Raw genomic sequence first — 17584 nt, forward strand, 5'->3', positions numbered from 1 at the left:
CCTAATGATCTACTCTAATCTCAGATCAATGTCTGAGTCTCTTGTTCACTTTACTAGCTCTAGCAGCTGCTCTGCGCTCTGCCAAGTCTAGCAGACTCCTCGGTCCTTGTGTGTGTGTGTGTGTGTGTGTGTGTGTGTGTGTGTGTGTGTGTGTATGTGTTCAGCAGCCCCATGAGTCAGGAATTTCTGTGCCCTATGAGAACAAGGCCCACAGGCCCAGTTGCCAAAACCACACGCTCATCAGTATCAGATACAGAACAGGAGCCCAGGTGAGGAAAGCTGAACCTCAGGGGGGCAGGTAGGAGAGCCTGGGACAGGTTCTGCTAGCTCCAGATCGTTCTTATCATGCAGCGCTGCCCCTGTGCCCTGGCCCTGGCTGTGGGTCAGAGAACTGTTTCTGGACATCCTGGGCCCCATGGGAGCCTTGCTCCCGCAGCTGTGGGGTGGGCCAGCAGCGTCGGCTACGAGCATATCATCCTCCTGGGCCTGGTGGACACTGGTGCCCTGACATCCTGACTGCGTATCAGGAGCGTCGCTTCTGCAACCTTCGTGCTTGTCCAGGTGAGGGGAGCTAAGGACAAAGAGTAGCCTGCTTCAAGCTCCTCCCTGCCCCTGCTCCCACCCCTGCGCCTGCTCTCCCCCTGCAACAACCCCCCCCCCATCCCTGCAAAGCTCCAATGCCTTGCATTAGCCTTTGTGATCATGTCTCAGTCATCCCCCGGCTCATGCATGGGATATGTGGGGCCCTATTTCTGAGCCAAGCCCTGCTAGAACTATTCTCTTTTCAACAGTGCCTGGGGGCTGGTCCCACTGGAGTCCCTGGTCCTGGTGTGATCGCAGCTGTGGAGGAGGTCGATCCTTGAGGAGCAGAAGCTGCTCAAGCCCACCACCCAAGAACGGGGGAGCATCCTGTGTTGGGGAGAGGCACCATGTCCGGTCCTGCAATCCCATGCCCTGTGGTACTGCAGTGGTGACAGCTACTTCCTGCCTACTGAGCTGAATTCCACAAAGCCCTCTCCACCCCCACCTCTAACTTCATTTCCATTGTACCCATGGGATGCAGAAGGAAGCAGGCTGTTACTTTGCAGGCTACCGAGGGAAACAGAGATACTCGGGGAGGGATGACTGGATCTGGGTACTGGGCTGGGACAGCCTATGTGTATCTGGATCCTTTGTGGCTGAGGGTGGGATACAAAGATCAACCACCTACCTGGCTCCTCCCTAGAACATTCCCCAGTCTTGTCTGCCCTCTTAACTGCTGGAGAACCAGGCAGTTTCTGAGAGCTTGCAGTGTGCTGTCAAGGGTATATATGGTGCTCCCTGGTGTCAACTGAACCAGAGACTGTAATCGAGCCCTCCTTCCCCACTCCTCTCTTAGCTTGGTTACTCCAAGACCCCTTTGTCAGGAGATCCCCATTCATACTGCACCCTGCCTCACACTTCAGACCAGGGCCATGAACCATTAGGTGAGAGTGTTAGCTTCTGAGAGGTACAAATGTAGTCTGGCTTCACAAACACGAATTGGATGACCAGCTAGGTTCTGAGAACTTACTGGAAGTGAGAGGAGCTCTCTGTGCACTTACAGTAACTTAACTCCAGGACTCTGCCGAGCCCCTAATGTTTCAGTTCATACAATATGGGGTGGGGATGCCGGGGGAATGGACTCTGGAGCCTCTAGGAGTCACTGATAGGGAAGAAAGAGGGGTTATCTTAGTTTGGGTTTTATAGCTGACCACAGCTACTCCTATATAAGAAAACATTGGGGCTGGCTTACAATTTTAGAGGTTTAATTCATTATCATCATGGTGGGAAACATGGAAGCTACAGACAGATTTGGTGCCAGAGGAGCTGAGAGTTCTGTGTCTTGATCCACAGGTAGCCGAAGGGGACTGGATTTAACACTGAGAGGAGCTTGAGCATGGGAGATCTCAAAGCCCACCCCCCAACCCCCACCCTATCCACACCCCCACCACTGCAGTGATTCACTTCCTTCAACAAGGCCACACCTACTCCACCAAGGCCACACCTCCTAATAGTGCCACTCTCCGTGGGCCAAGCATTCAAACACATGCTTCTATGGGGGCCATTCCTAGTCAAACCACCACAGGGGTCTCGGAGCACCCATGTATCCTTGACACTGGGCTTATCCCCAACAGAGAAAGACTGCCCAGCGGGCATGGAAATGGTGAGCTGTGCCAACCGCTGCCCCTACAGCTGCTCAGACCTGCAGGAGGCAGTCATGTGTCAGGAGGACCAGGCCTGCCAGTTGGGCTGTCGCTGCTCTGAAGGTACATGCTAGAGATCTTTCTGGCACCTCAGTGGGAAGGCAGGTGTGTGGTCTAGATGCCAACATCAATCTGCTGCCTCCACACAGGGTTTCTGGAGCAGGATGGAGGGTGTGTTCCAGTCGGGCACTGTGAATGCACAGATGCCCAGGGCCGCAGCTGGGCCCCAGGGAGCCAGCATCAGGATGCCTGCAACAACTGTTCCTGTCAGGCTGGGCAACTCTCCTGTACTGCTCAGCCCTGCCCACCTCCTGCCCACTGTGCCTGGAGCCACTGGTCTGCCTGGAGTGCCTGCAGTCATTCATGTGGACCTCATGGGCAGCAGAGTCGCTTTAGGTATGGGACTGGGTAGTAAGGTTCTCCAGCCTAACATGTCCTCTCTGACAGAATTCCTGGGCGCTTCCTGGTTTCATCAGTGACTTTGCTCCATCCCATGCCCTGGCCCAGTTTGAGTTGGTCACCTAGGCCTTTTCTTAGCCACCATGATGCTCACCCTGGACTTCCCCCACACCTTGCTGCCAGAAGGATTATGTAGAGCATGCATTTCTGCCACCCTCTCCCACTGCCTTTGCCCCTGGCCCTGCCCAGGTCCTCCACATCAGGCTCATGGGCCCTGGAGTGTCAGAAGGAGCAGTCACAGAGCCAGCCGTGCCCTGAGGACCCCTGCCCACCCCTGTGCCTACATGAAGCCCACCTTCATGTTCTGGGGGACAACTGGCTGCATGGAGAATGCCAGCAGTGGTAAGTACAGTCCAGGAAAGGGTGACCCACTGTCCTGCTCGACAGCAAGACCCTGAATCGAAGCTCTTTTCTAGTTCCTGCACCCCAGAGGGAGTCATCTGCAAAGACACCGACTGTGCAGGTGTGTGGGTTTCATCCTGTCCCCCACCCCCTCAGCATCCCCTCACTGGCCTTGTGTTTTGTAGCTCATCTCTTCTATGTCCTCTGTTCCCCTCATACACACATACACAGTGTCACCCTCTATGCTACAAGGATCCCAACTAACCTCTGAGTCTTCACTAACCCTCACCTCACCACTCTAACCTCTCCTGGCCCTTTTACAGTGCCCGGAGGCTGGACGTTGTGGTCCTCCTGGTCCTACTGCTCTGTCTCATGTGGAGGCGGAAGCCAGGTTCGCACTCGATCCTGCATGGTGTCAGCCCCTCAGCATGGGAGCCCATCTTGCCAGGGCCCAGACACCCAGACCCAGCACTGTGGGCAGCAGCTGTGCCTGCAGCTGCTAGAGATCTGCTCCTGGGGACCATGGGGACCCTGTTCCCGCAGCTGTGGCACAGGTCTGGCCTCCCGCTCTGGATCCTGTCCCTGTCTACTGACCAAAGAGGACTCAGAGTGTAATGACACATTCTCAGGCCTGGATACCCAGGCCTGCTACCCAGGGCCCTGCCAGGGTGAGTTGTTCCTCTGCTTTTCTTCCCTGGAAAATTCAGGGAATAAATGTTTGCTTGTGCCAGATTCTCTCTCTAAATGTCCCTAATCTACTCCACAGCAACTACTTTATTCCCTTCAGAGCCCTTTGTTGTGTGCTCTCTTTGCTTACTTTGAGAGACCCTACCCAGCAGGGCCTTTCTCTTCCCTTTCCCAGCTAAGGAGGAGAGGGGTATGGGCACAGGGAATGGTGTAGGATCCCCAGCCTACATCCCTGCCCTCTCTAGAGGACTGCATGTGGAGTGACTGGAGCAGCTGGACACGATGCTCCTGTAAGATCTTGGTGCAGCAGCGTTACCGACATCAGGTGCCAGCACCTGGCCAGGCTGGAGAGGGCACCCTTTGCACCGGTCTGGATGGCCACTTCCGACCTTGTGCCATTGGCAACTGCTCAGGTAAGGTCCAGGAATGAGAGATCAAGAAGCTGAGTGGGAAGAGGGTCAGTACAAACGCCCAGGGTTTGCACTGACCCTTGCCCTGAGAATACAGTCATGCTTGCTCTGTCCCACCCACTCGTTCCTTCCTCGTGGTGTCTCACTATGCTTTCCCACTTACCAGCTGTGCCTTATCCCCTTGTAAGTGTCCAGGCAGGTTATGTCACCTGGCTTCTGTTGAAGCTGTCCCTCATCTTGTCCCTTTGTGCCCCACCTGCCAATCCCTAGAGTACCCACCACCATTCTGACTCTCACAGTCCCTCCTCTTGCAGCTTCTTGGATCTTGGGGCCCAGCCATTCTAACCTTTTCTGAGGCACATGAGCTAAGCGGGAAAAGTTGGGGACAATAGTCTTGACAGGCAGCAGAAGAACCGTCTTGTATTGTCTGTTACCAAGTGACCTCTCAAAGGTGTGGCTGGAACCATGTAGCATGAGCTCTGTTTTGTGGTAGACGGTGCCCATGGGCTGTCTCTTCACCAGCATCCCTCCCTCTCCCTTCAGAGGACAGTTGTCTACCTCCCTTTGAGTTCCAATCTTGTGGCTCCCCTTGTGCTGGGCTCTGTGCCACACATCTGAGTCATCAGCTCTGCCAGGACCTGCCACCTTGCCAGCCTGGATGCTACTGCCCCATGGTGAGTTCTAGAAGATAGTGAGGCACTCAAGAGGGGAGTGCTCTGCCCAAGCCCACCACCCCAGCTCCCCTCTCTAGGGTGCCCATAGGGAGTATATCACTTCCATACTGGAACCTCTCCCCACCTCATCATCACACACATGTGCACTGCAAGAGGCCAGCATGGTGCAGGGCACGTAGGTGACAGTGGTCCCTTTGCAGTCCCAAGTTGTCCTGGTTTTTCCTTCTGCACAGGGACTGCTGGAGCAGGATGGAGGTTGTATTCTCCCAGAGCAGTGTAACTGTTGGCATACCTCAGGAGAGGGAGCTAGGGTGACCCTAGCCCCTGGGCACCGCCTGCAGCTGGGTTGTAAGGAATGGTGAGTAACAGGGGAAAGAAGGGCAGAAGTGGGGAGGGCAAGGATACCCTGATCCAGCAGATGCCAAACTGAGAGCAAGTGACCCCAAGATGGCCAACTTTAAAGGTCTTTCACCTTGCACCAGAGGGCCCAGCTCTCAGGTTGTTGAGCCATTCAGGGCTCAGCAGATCCCTGTTTCCAAAGCCCACCCTGCTGTGTCCCTCCTACAGTGTATGCCAGAGCGGAGAGCTGCAGTGTTCCAGCCAAGGGTGCGAAGGTAATCCTTACCTTAGGAGACTTGTCCCTGTTAGCCCAGAGCTGAGGGCCCTCAGCACATGGAGCTTGCATTGCTAAGGCCAGGCCAGTCCTAGACAAATAGTACCTGCCCTGCCCTGACACCTTTCCTATTGCTCACTTCCTGCCTGCCTACTGGGCTATCTGGGCTGTAAATTTCCTGAGATCAACACAAACCCTTTCTCCTTCTAGGTCTTCTGCCTTTGACTGGATGGTCAGAGTGGTCACCTTGTGGGCCCTGCCTGCCCCAAAGTGCCCTAGCCCCTGACTCCAGAACTGCCCTGGAGGTGCACTGGCCTCTGAACACATCGGTCACTCTACTGGCTTCAGAGCAGTACCGGCACCGGCTCTGCTTGGACCCTGAGACGGGGCGGCCCTGGGCAGGAGATCCTGCCCTTTGCACTGTGCCTCTCAGTCAGCAGCGCCTGTGCTCTGACCCTGGAGCCTGCCATGGTAAAGGAGGGATAGGCCAGCAGGCAGGATGGATTTGGCGAGCTAGCAGCAGGGAGCTGTCCAGATGGGGCCAGTCACAGGTTCATTTCAGTATGGAGTGGGGCAACCTGTTAAGCCTCCTGGCAGCTTACTTGCCACAGGACAGGCTGGATTTGAGACTTGATGGAATAACCATAGCAGTTGGAAAAACCATCAAACCATCAAAGGGACTGTGAAGGGCCTTGGGGCATTTTTCCAGGGGGAGGAAGCAAAGTCTGGGGTGAATGCCTGAGGCAGGTGGGGCCTGAGCCACTGATTTCCATTTAATTTTTCCTTCTCAGACACATGCCAGTGGGGACCTTGGGGACCTTGGAGCCCCTGCCAAGTGCCCTGCAGTGGAGGATTCAAGCTACGCTGGAGAGAGGCAAGCGACAACTCTGTGGGAGAATGCCGTGGACCATGGGCTCAAACAGAAAGCTGCAATATGGGATCTTGCCCAGGTAATCAGTATCCCAGCATCCCAAGGGTATGGAGATTGGTGCCTCTGCCCTGGTGGTTTATAGTGGAAGAGAGGGTCTGCTGGGGATGGGGTGGGCAAGAGTGCCCCCAGTATACACTTTTACTTCTGGATCCCAGGTGAGAGCTGTGAGACCAGGGACACTGTGTTTACCCTGGACTGTGCCAACCAATGTCCTCGCAGCTGTGCTGACCTCTGGGAAGGTGTTCAGTGTCTACAGGGACCCTGCAGCCCAGGTATCTGGCCTGGGGAATCTGGATTGCCCAGACTCTCTTCACTACAGGAGCAGGGGTAAAGGAAACTGTCAGGCTATTGATCATGGCAGGGCAAGAAAGTAAGTCCTCGAGTCATTTCCAGCAATCACTTTGAGTCCCCCCTAGTGACTCCATCAAAACCTGCTGGGTTGCCAGCTGTGGTGACACACATCAATAAATGTGTGTCATTTGAGAGCCTGAGGCATAAGGTTTGCTATGAGTTTGAGGCCAGCCTAGGTTATGTAGCAAGATCCTGTCTTAAAACAATGTGCTGTATAGAGGAGCACAGAGGTGTCTCCTACACATGGCCAGCAGGTAAGACCAGCTTTGGATCCAGTCGAGTTGCTGAATGGATCCATTATGTAAACCTTGCCCCAATGTAGGATTTTATAACCTTTTTATTAGCATATATTAATTTTGTACAAGATAATGGGTCACAGCTTCATAACGCACACATGATACTTCCCCCCCCTCTCTCTCACCATTCCTTTTCTTCATTCTCCCAGCTCTTCTTCCTCCTGACCCCTTTTCTCCTTAACAGTAAATCATCCTTCCACACTTTCATGTCTTTTTAAAGCATTGAATCTTGCTTGCCTCTCTCAGGTTGCCGATGCCCCCCTGGTCAGCTGGTGCAGGATGGACACTGCGTGCCTATCTCCTCTTGCCGCTGTGGCCTGCCCAGTGCCAATGCCTCATGGGAGCTGGCCCCCACACAGGTGGTCCAGCTGGACTGCCATAATTGGTATGTTGCCATGCTGCCAAACCAGGCTAAGGGCTTTGGGTGGGTGACATGGGGCAGGTCAAGGCCATGGGCAATGCTGGGGAATAAAAGCTGTTTGTCACAACGTGGGGCCTGAGCCCTTGGGTGTGCACACTGTCCACAGCACATGCATCAATGGGACCCTGATGTGTCCATACCCTGAGTGTCCAGTCCTGGGACCTTGGTCACCCTGGAGTGAGTGCTCTGCTGTCTGTGGTGGGGGCACCATGGTGCGCTACAGGAGTTGTGAGGAGCATCCTGACAGCGCACCATGCCAGGCCCTGGATATGGAGCAACGAGTAGAGTGTAACCTGCAAACCTGCCCTGGTGAGTGCCCTGGGCCTGGGGTTGCTCAGCCCTGGAGGCAGAATGTTTTATATGCTGTGTGAAGTTTACCCTTGGGTTATTCAAATGTTGATTCTCTGTCCTCACATCAGTTTCAATCCGATATTTGAAATGCTTATACTAAGAATCTCCTGTCTCAAGGTTGTGTAAACAGTTCATGCTGTATATTCTCTGCCTTGTCAGTAAATGCTGATCACTCAGTGGCTGGGCAGAATAGTGAATAGGGCAGGGTGTCCACTGGCAGAGGAGTGAGAGAGGGAGATGGTGGGGAGCAGGAGGATGGGAGAATTGAAATCATGAAGAAGGGGTCTGAAGGGCCAGGTCAATAATAATATATAGGATTCATGGGATGGGGCCGGGAGGGAGCCAGATTAGCATAGGAGGTAAAGGTAGATTATTTAATTGTTCGACTACTGAGGTGCAGTTTTGAATAAATCTGTCTTTTGAGTGGATATTGGGGAATAGCATAAGGTAAAGAAATACAGCCTCTTTATTAATTCATCTTTATATTTATATAAGGATAATTCATTTACACAGTCCTCGTCTTTGCTGGCCCTGTGCAGTAGGTAGAAGAGGTCCTCTGTAACCTGCAAGTACCCTTCTCATTGCATATGTGTGTTTCTCAGAGTGCCCGCCTGGGCAGGTGCTCAGTACCTGTGCCACTTTGTGCCCCAGCTTCTGCTCCCACTTGTGGCCTGGCACCATCTGTGTGCGGGAACCCTGCCAGCTTGGCTGTGGCTGCCCTGGGGGACAGGTGAGTCTGGCCTCTGGTTCTGGTTTCTGTTGGGGAGGGAATGGAAGGAGGTGCAGTTGGAGAGGCATGGGGCCAGGTCCGAGTGTAACTGAACCTATCTGCCTCAGCTGCTACACAGTGGCACATGCATTCCCCCTGAGGCCTGTCCCTGCACCCGGCTTTCCCTGCCCTGGGGCCTCACCCTACCCTTGGAAGAGCAGGCCCAGGAGCTGCCCTCAGGGACTGTGCTCACCTGGAACTGCACACACTGGTGAGGTCCTGGAGCCTGGGTGGAGGGCAGAGTTGTTGAGAATGGGGTGAGGAGGTAGGACAGGGGTCGTCTGAGCAGTCGCTTCTGTCTTCTTAGCACCTGTCAAGGAGGAGTCTTCACCTGCTCCCATACGGACTGTCAGGGTAAGACATGGCTCTCCTTGTCCCTCCAAAGCCAAGACTCTGCTTAGGGAAAGAGGGGCCCTATCTACAATCCAGGCTAAGCAACTTGCTTTGGGAAATGGCCTGCTCCTTGTCCCATGGACCAATTCCCTGCCCTGAGGCCCAACACTTCCCATCCACAATCCCAGAGCACCCTGTGTGTCTTTTCTACTGATGGAGGTATTTGCCAATACAGTACGTGTACACTGAGTCAGGCTGTATGAATGAGGCCAGCAAGTAAACCATGCTTCCTGCCGAGGTCCAGGGGGTGAGTGGAGAAGAGGAATCTGGCTTAGGAAACCCCAGATCTTCAGCATTCAACTTCTGGGCTGCCCACCTTTGCCATGCTGCTATCTGTAGATCCAGACATAGGGTTTGCAGGTTCTGAAGCACCAAACCTGACTGCCGAATGAAGGTGGGCCTGCCGCCAGAACACCTAAGGACAGGAGAGTGTCTCTGAGTTTCTAGGCCGCAGGGAGCACCCTTGGGATGTGACAGGGAACTGGAAGTGCAGAGGCGAGGTGGGCAGAATTGGTTATAGAGTGAGAGCTGCCTGGCCAAGTGTTTGATGAATGGGTCAGAGGGAGAGGCACAACTATAGATGGCAGCTAGAGCCAGGAGGCGGCATAGGGAGAGGTCAGGTGGCGTTCCCAAGGCATGTCTAGTGGGGCGGGTGGTCTAGGCTGGAGCCAGAGCTGACAGAGACAGCAAGTGGATGGTCTTCCTGCAGAGTGCCCTCCTGGGGAAATATTGCAGCTTGGGGAGCTGAGGCCTTGCGAGAAGACATGCCTCGAAATGAACAAGACACAGGCTTGGAGCAACTGCACTGAGGCTCAGGTTCCAGGCTGTGTGTGTCAGCTGGGGCACTTCCGCAGCCACACAGGTCTCTGTGTTCCCGAAGACCACTGTGAATGTTGGCACCATGGGAGTCCCCATCTGGTGAGACAACAGTCACTTTTCTTGGCCAAGGACTTCCCATCTACTGATCTGTAGCTGTACTGACTCCCTACTTCCAGCCCTGCAGTAGCAGGCAGACTCTGCCTTCTCAGGACCCAGCTGGCCCTAGGTTGAAATCCCCCCTGCTCCTAGCCAGCCTCCAGTCCTGGGCTGTTGCTCTGGCTGAAACTCCCAGGCTGGATTTAGAATTGAGATGGTACCATGGAAATCCCAGGGGACAGCTCAACGAGTAAGGCATGTATTGCTCTTGCAGAGGATCTGAGTTTAGTTCCCAGCACCCACATCTGGTGGCTCACCACCATCTATAACTTCAGCTCCAGGGGATCTGAGCCCTTTCTGGTCTCCACAAGCACTTACACACATGCACGTGGACACACACACACACACACACATGCATTCGCATATGTATATACACACATTTAAAAATAAGAACAAAATCTTTAAAAAAAGAAAAGAAAATCTGAGAGTGACCAACTAGAGCGTTTCTCCTCCTGCAGCCTGGATCTGAATGGCAGGAGGCCTGTGAGAGCTGCCGCTGTCTCCACGGGAAGAGTGTTTGCACTCAACACTGCCCAGAACTCAGCTGTGCTCAGGTACTCCGTGGCCCTGTAGCCCTCTTGGCAGCCTCCTACTACCTTCCATATGTGGCTGTTTATGGGATCTCTAGGCAGGCAGTGTGGGGTGATGACATGTCCTCCTGTGTGAATTATGGGTGGCTCTCTGTAGGGTGAAGTGGTCGTGCAGGAGCCAGGGAGCTGTTGTCCCATTTGTCAGCAGGACACTCTGGGTACAGAGGGTAGGAGAACCTGTATAATGCCTTCCCCTGGTCGGCATCTTTCTGCCTCACAATCTCATGCCCAACCTGCTATGTTCCTGCATTTTCCAGGCTTGCCTGCATGGGGATCATAGTGGCTCCCTCATCCCAGGCCCTGCCCTAAAGTACTCCCCCCTACCCGCAATCCCTGCCCTGCTGCCCACACCTCTCAAGCACACCTCAGTCACTCAGTCATAGCCTCTTCCTCTGTCTTGGTGCTACTCTCTTACCTCCAGAGGAGGAGCCAGTCTCCTGCAGGCACCTCACAGAACTCAGAAACCTCACCAAGGGTCCCTGTCACCTGGATCAGGTAGAAGTGAGCTACTGCAGTGGACACTGCAGGTCCAGCACCAATGTCATGACTGAGGTGAGCTGGGGGCTGTCATAAAATTCCATGGGACAGGTCAGTCAGTGACTCTGTGGGGTTTGGCACTATCTGAGGACCTGGGAAAGACCCAGAGAACATGAGGAACATCGGCCATTCTCATAGAGCTGACAGAACTGGAGCTATGGAGGGTCAGAGCCCTTTTCCAAGGTCATGGTATACACACATCCCCGGAGAATGCCTCTCAGACATACTGTGTTCCTCTAAGCCAATAAGCTGAGATCTCCACAAAGAAAGGCTTGAGGAGGGAAAGTGGCTATCATGCTCCCATTGTGCTCACGCAGGAGGGTACCCAGAGTTGGCCTTTTATAGTTAGGCTCTCCTGGGCTTTCTCTGTAATGTCTACACCTGAGCAAGCCCAGAATCAATTCTCTCTGCTCACTCCCCTTTGACCCAGCTCCAACCCCTGACTTCCTTAACTTCCAAACTGGAAATTGTAACTTAGGCCACTGGTGTCCCTTTGAAGGAGACCAGATCCTGACCCCCAGCAGCTCACATCCATTCTTAAGTCTGTTCCCTTCTGCTTCCACCAAACTGGGTTAGCTAGTGCTGGAAGACAATGGTGATTTCTCTCTGGTTCCCAGAGATGCTGCCTCTCAGTCCTGTGCTATGGTGTTGCTGGCCTGAGTGCCCCTGCCCTCCTGGGGATGCTTTCTCCAAACACGCTTGAAACTTTTAAATGACAGAGTAAAGAAAGAAAAAAGGAACAATTAGGAGATGATAACCTTTGTCATTTTGAACTTGATATTGTATAGATGTCTGGAAGAGTTATTAGCTATACAAAGATTACAGGAAAAAAATTAAACCACTATTGAGTTGGGCAGGAGGGTCTGTTCTGGAAGGATCCCAACTGTGCACTTAGGACTTGCTAGCAGTTTCGTGCATGACTAGCCCATTTCCTTCTAGACACCCTTAGAGTGGAATCCACATCCTCACCCTGATGCAGCCATCTACTGGGTGTTCCGATGTGCTGGGGCTGAGTGAAGAAGGGAGCTTGGGAGGCCAAGCTACGTTGGGGGTCCAGGACCATTGGAACTTGGCCCTTCCTCTGAAGGGAAAGGCCAGGGGAAGGGAGGAAGACTCCATTTGGTTCCCAACAGACCAAACCAGCCTCTCTTGCCCAGGAACCCTACCTGCAGAGCCAGTGTGACTGCTGTAGCTACAGACTGGATCCGGACAGCCCCGTGCGGATCCTGAACCTCCTTTGCCCTGATGGCCGCACGGAGCCAGTGTTGTTGCCAGTGATTCACAACTGCCACTGCAGTGCCTGTCAGGGTGGGTCTGGCCTGGGAGGAGAGGGCAGGGCTCCTGGTGGGCAGGGCTCCACAAGACCGGCTGGGACCAGGCCAGACTTCTCCTTAAGGAGGCCTTAGGAATGTGCACAGTGCACCATCCCATTCTTCCTCGGGTTTTGCCAGTCCTCTCTGATCCTTTCCCCTCCTCGACATTCTGCTTTTTTCTTTTCCAATTACACGTACACTTGGCTCAAATCTCAGTCTTCCACTGAGGTCAGTACTCATAATGCCATCCCTTAAATGGGCCCGGCATCTACACATGCTTGCAGGAAGAACTCTGGAAGGGCAGGCCTGGGAGGTAGCTGGCAGATTAAGTTACGTATGTGATGTGTACTAACTGAAGGACAGCTCAGCCTAGGAGGGGCCAGAGCTGGCTGCAGTTCCTTCAGCTTCCTTCAGGCAGCCCTGTCTCATCCCCCACTGCTGCTGCCCTGCCCCATCCTGTCTCACTTGACCGTGCTGCCTCTCATTGCACCATCTCAAAATTCTGTTTGCAGGTGGTGAGTTCTCAAAGCACTGACAGGCTCTGCTGGATGCTGCCACTGTTGTCTCCCCTGTGAGCACAGGGCTCGGTGGCACCCTCTACTTCCTTCTGTGCCCAGTTAACGCCTCTGACCTGTGAACCATGCTGTGGGGTTAGCACATTTCAAATAAAGTAGTGCTGACAAGCTATCGTGTGGTCTCTGTTCCTGTACCAACAGGGGTTGGAGGGAGAGTTCAGCCTGGGACTGGGCAGCAGCTCCAATGGGCCCACCATATGTTCATCATGGTACTCACTGTGACTTGAACCTGTCACTCTCCATCTCTGCCCCAGTTTCTTCAGCTGTAGTAGGACAGGGTTGACTCTAAAGTCTGAAGAGCTCCTGTGTTAGACATGAGTGTACCTGGTCATATATCCTCCAACCCAGTGTGGTTCCATCACAACACAGAATTCTGGAACATTCAAGCAATTCTCCTCTTGACAGCAGTTTTAGTGAACTTATATGGAAAGAAACTCCTTCTGCCTCCCCGTGTGTGTGTGTGTGTGTGTGTGTGTGTTTGTGTGTGTGTGTGTTGTGTATGTACACAAATGTGTGATTTTCAAGACATGGTCTCCCTGTGTAATCCTGGCTGACCTGGAATTCACTACATAGACCAGGATGGCCTTAAACTCAACAGAAATCCACCTCCTATGCCTCCTGAGTACTTGGATCACTGGTGTAAGGTGCCACCCTCACCCCCTAGCCTGAAATTCTTGCAACTTAACTTTAAACTTCAATGACTTTAGAAGGAAGTAATCAGAGCTATACAAACATCACCTCCATCCAGGTTTAGAACATTTCCATTGTTCCCTGGCCACTGACAATCAACCTCTCCTACTTCTAGCTCCAGGTAAGCACTAATGTGCTTTTTGTTTCAACAGAATTGCCCTTTCTGGGCATTTCATGTAAAGGCCTGGCCTCTTTCCGTCAACCCGGAAGTTCCGAGGTTCCTGACATTATATCATGTAACAGTGGCTCATTCCCTTTTACGGCTAATTAGTAACCACTGCATGGATCATCTGCAGAATGCCTGTGATCTGCTCGCTGATAGACATTGCTCATGGCTTGCCTACCTATTTGCCAGTTGATAGACATTCCCATTGCTGCTGATTTTTCTGTTATGCATAAAGTTATTATGATCATTTTGCACTAGTCTTGTGTGGGCTTTTATATCTTTTATATCCCCAGCACCTTTAGAGAAAGTGGACTGGACAGTCCTCATCTATGACCCCAGCACTGGAGGTAGAGAGATAGTATGTCTATTGTTGGCCAGTCAGTCTTGCAGAAAAGCCAGTTATAGGTTCAGCGAGAGACCCTGTTTAGTTAGGGTTTCACTGCTGTGAACAGACACCATGACCAAGGCAACTCTTATAAGGACAACATTTAGTTGGGGCTGGCTTACACATTCAGAGGTTCAGTCCATTATCATCAAGGTGGGCAGCATCCAGGCAGGCATGGTGCAGGAGGAGCTGAGAGTTCTACATCTTCATCTGAAGGTACTAGGAGAAGACTGGCTCCCATGTGGTTAGGAGGAGGGTCTCATTGCCCACCCTCAGTGACACACTTCCTTCAACAAGGCCACACCTCCTAATAGTGCCACTCCCTGGGCCAAGCATATTCAAACCACCATAGACTTTTTCTCAAAATCCAAGGTATAGGCTGTATAAAGATAGCCTATAAAGAGATAGGCTCCTGCACATATGTGTAACACACACACACACACACACACACACACACACACACACACCACACAGTAAACCCAGCATGATGGCCCAGACTGTAAACAACAGCACGTAGGTTCAGTGAGGAACCCTGTCTCAAAATTCAAAGTATAGGGTGTGTAGAGTAATTTCTCACTTATCCTTTAGGAAGCCATTATAAGGACAAATTTGGAATTTTGTTTTAAAAAAAAACACAGAAATATTGTTAAGAATGTGTTTTCGTTTTAATCCCAGATGTGGGGAGAAGGGACTGTGACAGACTGCCCACAGAGGCTATGGTTTGCCACATGCTCTCACAGAGCCATGGTTTTGCCAGCTGCAGATAGTTTCTGCAATTGTGTGACTTTTAGAATTCTGGGAACTTTTCAGAGGGGATATAAATACTAGAGCCCCGATGGGTTGGTGGGCGGTCTTTGGGGGAGGGAGTTGGTTGTGATTTGTTAGTAGTAGAGCTCAGAGAAGAAACAAGAAGAAATTAGATTCAAGTATCTCTCTCACCCCTATTCTTTCTCAACTATCTAGTGTTAGGGGGTGAAACTGGGGGGATACAGGGTGGGAAAAAGAAGAACTCACAAAGTAGCAAAGACCAGCTTCAGAGGCACCTGCATAGATGTACACCTCCATTACCCCGCTCCTCCACCAACCAGCATAATAGCCCAGCCTGTAACCAATAGCACACAAGAGGCTAGGCAGAGGAAAAGGAGTTCCAGACCAGCCTGGGCTAACAGGTGACATGCTGTTTTTCTGTTTTGTTTTGTTTTGTTTGTAAGAAACAAAGAAAGATTTGTACGGAAAGAGCATTGCTCTTCTTGACTAACCTTATTGACCTGCTGACCTGTGTGCCGGCTGGAGAGGACCACAAGTCCTAGCAGAACTCTCCAGGCTGGACTACATTTCCCGTGAGCCTCTCTGCCTCTGAGAAGCGGCAGCAGTAAAAGGTTGCTTAGTACGACACTAGTCCAGCTCACCACTACCTGAGCCAACTACTGCACTACTGCCTCCCTCTGTAGGAGAGATTAGTTTGCTGCCGTGTGTCTCCTGGCCCAGGCGTCTCTGCTCCGGGAGCCCAAGTCCGAAGTGGGCCGCGGTGGACTCGGAACAGGCCTGGAGGCTGGGGGTCTCTAGAGCCAAGCCATGGAGCTCGGGGACTCGGGGAAGGTAGGACGGGAAAGGCACTGAGCTAGCCTTGCAGGGAAGTGCTCACTCGCCTGCCTCATCTGGGAGGCACTTACTCCTCCAGGTCCGAGCATCCCACTCTACTCCCCTCCCTTGGGTCATCCAACCCCTGCTTGTGGCCGCTTTGCTGGTGGACCCCGGGTGGGGTCGCCAAACATAGTGATGCCAAAGTGCTTCTGGTCTCCCTTCCTTGTTTTTTTGGAGTTTTGAAGAAGTCTTGCTTATAAGACTTAGAGGCTGGAGATAGGACGCCAGTGGGTGCCAAAGGGTGGGCAACTGAGAAATGAAGTAATTGCTTGGTGCTGCATAATTCCTTCCCAGGATAGGACTGAGAAGGGAAAAAAGGCTTCTAGCATTTTTTTTCATACTTCTATTTCTAGTTTATCTTACTTCATGCAGAATGTGGACATGGTTTTGAAATACACTTTACAAACGTGCTTCAAGGCTTTGGGCAAGAAGAGGCTTTGAGATGAGAGATGAGGTAGGATAGGGAGTGGTCTGGAGTAGAGGAGAGAGCCTTGCTTGACAGGGTTGCTAGCTTGTGGGACACTGGCAGAGAGACAGGCAGCCTCTTGGGATTAAGGTATCGGACAGTGTCGTTGGTAGCTAATTCTTTAGTATAGAGCTAGGAGCGCTGAGGCCCAGACTCTGTCTTAAATGGCACAGACAAGGGCTCTACCCAGTGAGCTACATCCTCAGCATTGCAGCCTTTATCGAGGGTTTTTTTTTGGGGGGGGGGCGGAAGGAATTTTCTCAACAAACTTTTTCAGGTGCTATGAGATTTTTTTCCTCTCTCCGCCTTTGTCCATCTCCACCCCTTCAGTGTCCATTTAACAGCCATTTGTGTTATGAGATTTGCACTGAGTAAGGTGTTGGAAGTACAAAAACACATAGGAAGGAAGCTTATTCCACAGAGAGCTCTCCTGTTACTCTTCCCACGTGAGTAACTTGGATGAACCTGGGAAGGTTGGCTCACAAAAGAGGAAAGGCCAGGAGTAGGTCAGGAGCCTGCCTGGTGCTGTGGTTTTATCTGGAAAGGTTTCTGCCTTAGGAAAAAATGGTTGTTTTGAAGGAATGAAATTTAAAAACCTAAAATTAAATGACACAAATCTATAACCAGGCAGAAGGGAACAGGAAAAGGGAGGCCTGTACATGCCCCGACAAGCCTAAAAAAAGCTGCCAAATCATCAGGAAGATAGCTGACCATGAAGGATAAACAACCTCCACAAGGCCACCGACCATCTGGAGCCGTCCATTCTCCCCCTTCCTCCCAACCCTCTGAGGTTAACGTGACCACCTACTAACCAAAAATAAAATGCCCCACCGAGTCGCTGGAATGTTAAATAACACGTAGCACTTGCTGATGTAAATGCGCGCCATGACTAGACCGCCACTGTTTGAACTAGCCAATTGTGTGTAACCCCCGCTAAACCCTTAGCTTTCCCTAAATAATAAGCCCATGATTTCTGAGTTTTGGGGTCCACTCCTCTGTCTCCTGCGTGAGACACGTGTCGGCCCGGAGCTCCGTACTATTAAACTGCCTCTTGCTTTTATAAGATGGTCTCTCATGTTTCCTGGGGTGCGTCATCCTGAGACTCAAGTAAGGTTCTTTCAGTTTTTGTTTGGTTGGTTTAAGCGTCTCTTCCACTCTCCCTCTCCTCCAGTTCACTAGCTACAGAGATTTTTCAGATCTAGCAGCCTACAGAACATCTGGGTGAAGGCAAGTTCAACTGGATCCCTACGGGATGAAAGCTGTCTGGCCAGCCTGTGTTAACACACAGGCACTCACTAAAAGGAATGTCTATTTGTTTCTC

At 52.2% G+C, this 17584-nt stretch overlaps 2 protein-coding genes and 1 long non-coding RNA gene across 10 annotated transcripts in view; 2 read left to right on the forward strand and 1 right to left on the reverse strand.

Annotated features, from left to right (window-relative positions):
• Sspo (SCO-spondin) overlaps nt 1-13022 on the forward strand; it is a 55502-nt gene extending 42480 nt beyond the window's left edge. Inside the window, exons 80-104 of one of the 2 annotated variants that reach the window (XM_063286438.1) lie at nt 352-561; nt 792-959; nt 2157-2288; nt 2375-2621; nt 2874-3026; nt 3101-3147; nt 3350-3694; nt 3959-4126; nt 4667-4797; nt 5031-5155; nt 5365-5411; nt 5621-5881; nt 6202-6360; nt 6497-6613; nt 7235-7373; nt 7516-7718; nt 8363-8490; nt 8598-8740; nt 8837-8883; nt 9632-9840; nt 10356-10451; nt 10585-10645; nt 10909-11039; nt 12182-12332; nt 12850-13022. In XM_063286438.1, the coding sequence (XP_063142508.1) occupies nt 352-561; nt 792-959; nt 2157-2288; nt 2375-2621; nt 2874-3026; nt 3101-3147; nt 3350-3694; nt 3959-4126; nt 4667-4797; nt 5031-5155; nt 5365-5411; nt 5621-5881; nt 6202-6360; nt 6497-6613; nt 7235-7373; nt 7516-7718; nt 8363-8490; nt 8598-8740; nt 8837-8883; nt 9632-9840; nt 10356-10451; nt 10585-10645; nt 10909-11039; nt 12182-12332; nt 12850-12872 (3641 nt within the window). In that variant the 3' untranslated portion in view covers nt 12873-13022. 2 annotated transcript variants of the gene reach the window in all.
• On the reverse strand, nt 8226-13746 carry LOC120102263 (uncharacterized). The gene is made up of 3 exons (XR_005503548.2): nt 13130-13746; nt 8723-9337; nt 8226-8516 (listed from the first exon to the last, which is right to left on the reverse strand). It is a non-coding gene; the product is annotated as an uncharacterized LOC120102263 (long non-coding RNA).
• Nucleotides 13747-15524: 1778 nt separating this feature from the next.
• Nucleotides 15525-17584, forward strand: part of Zfp862 (zinc finger protein 862) — a 29052-nt gene continuing 26992 nt past the window's right edge. For 6 of the 7 annotated variants that reach the window (XR_005503550.1, XR_005503549.1, XM_017592988.2 and 3 more), the window contains exon 1: nt 15525-15752. Coding sequence is in view for 4 of the 7 variants with exons in the window: in XM_017592988.2 (XP_017448477.1) it covers nt 15729-15752 (24 nt within the window). In the remaining 3 variants the exon portion in view is untranslated. The remainder of the gene's footprint in view (nt 15753-17584) is intronic. The other variant, XM_017592990.3, reaches the window with a different exon arrangement.

Source organism: Rattus norvegicus, chromosome 4 (genome assembly GCF_036323735.1).
Source record: "Rattus norvegicus strain BN/NHsdMcwi chromosome 4, GRCr8, whole genome shotgun sequence".
Classification (NCBI taxonomy): domain Eukaryota; kingdom Metazoa; phylum Chordata; class Mammalia; order Rodentia; family Muridae; genus Rattus; species Rattus norvegicus.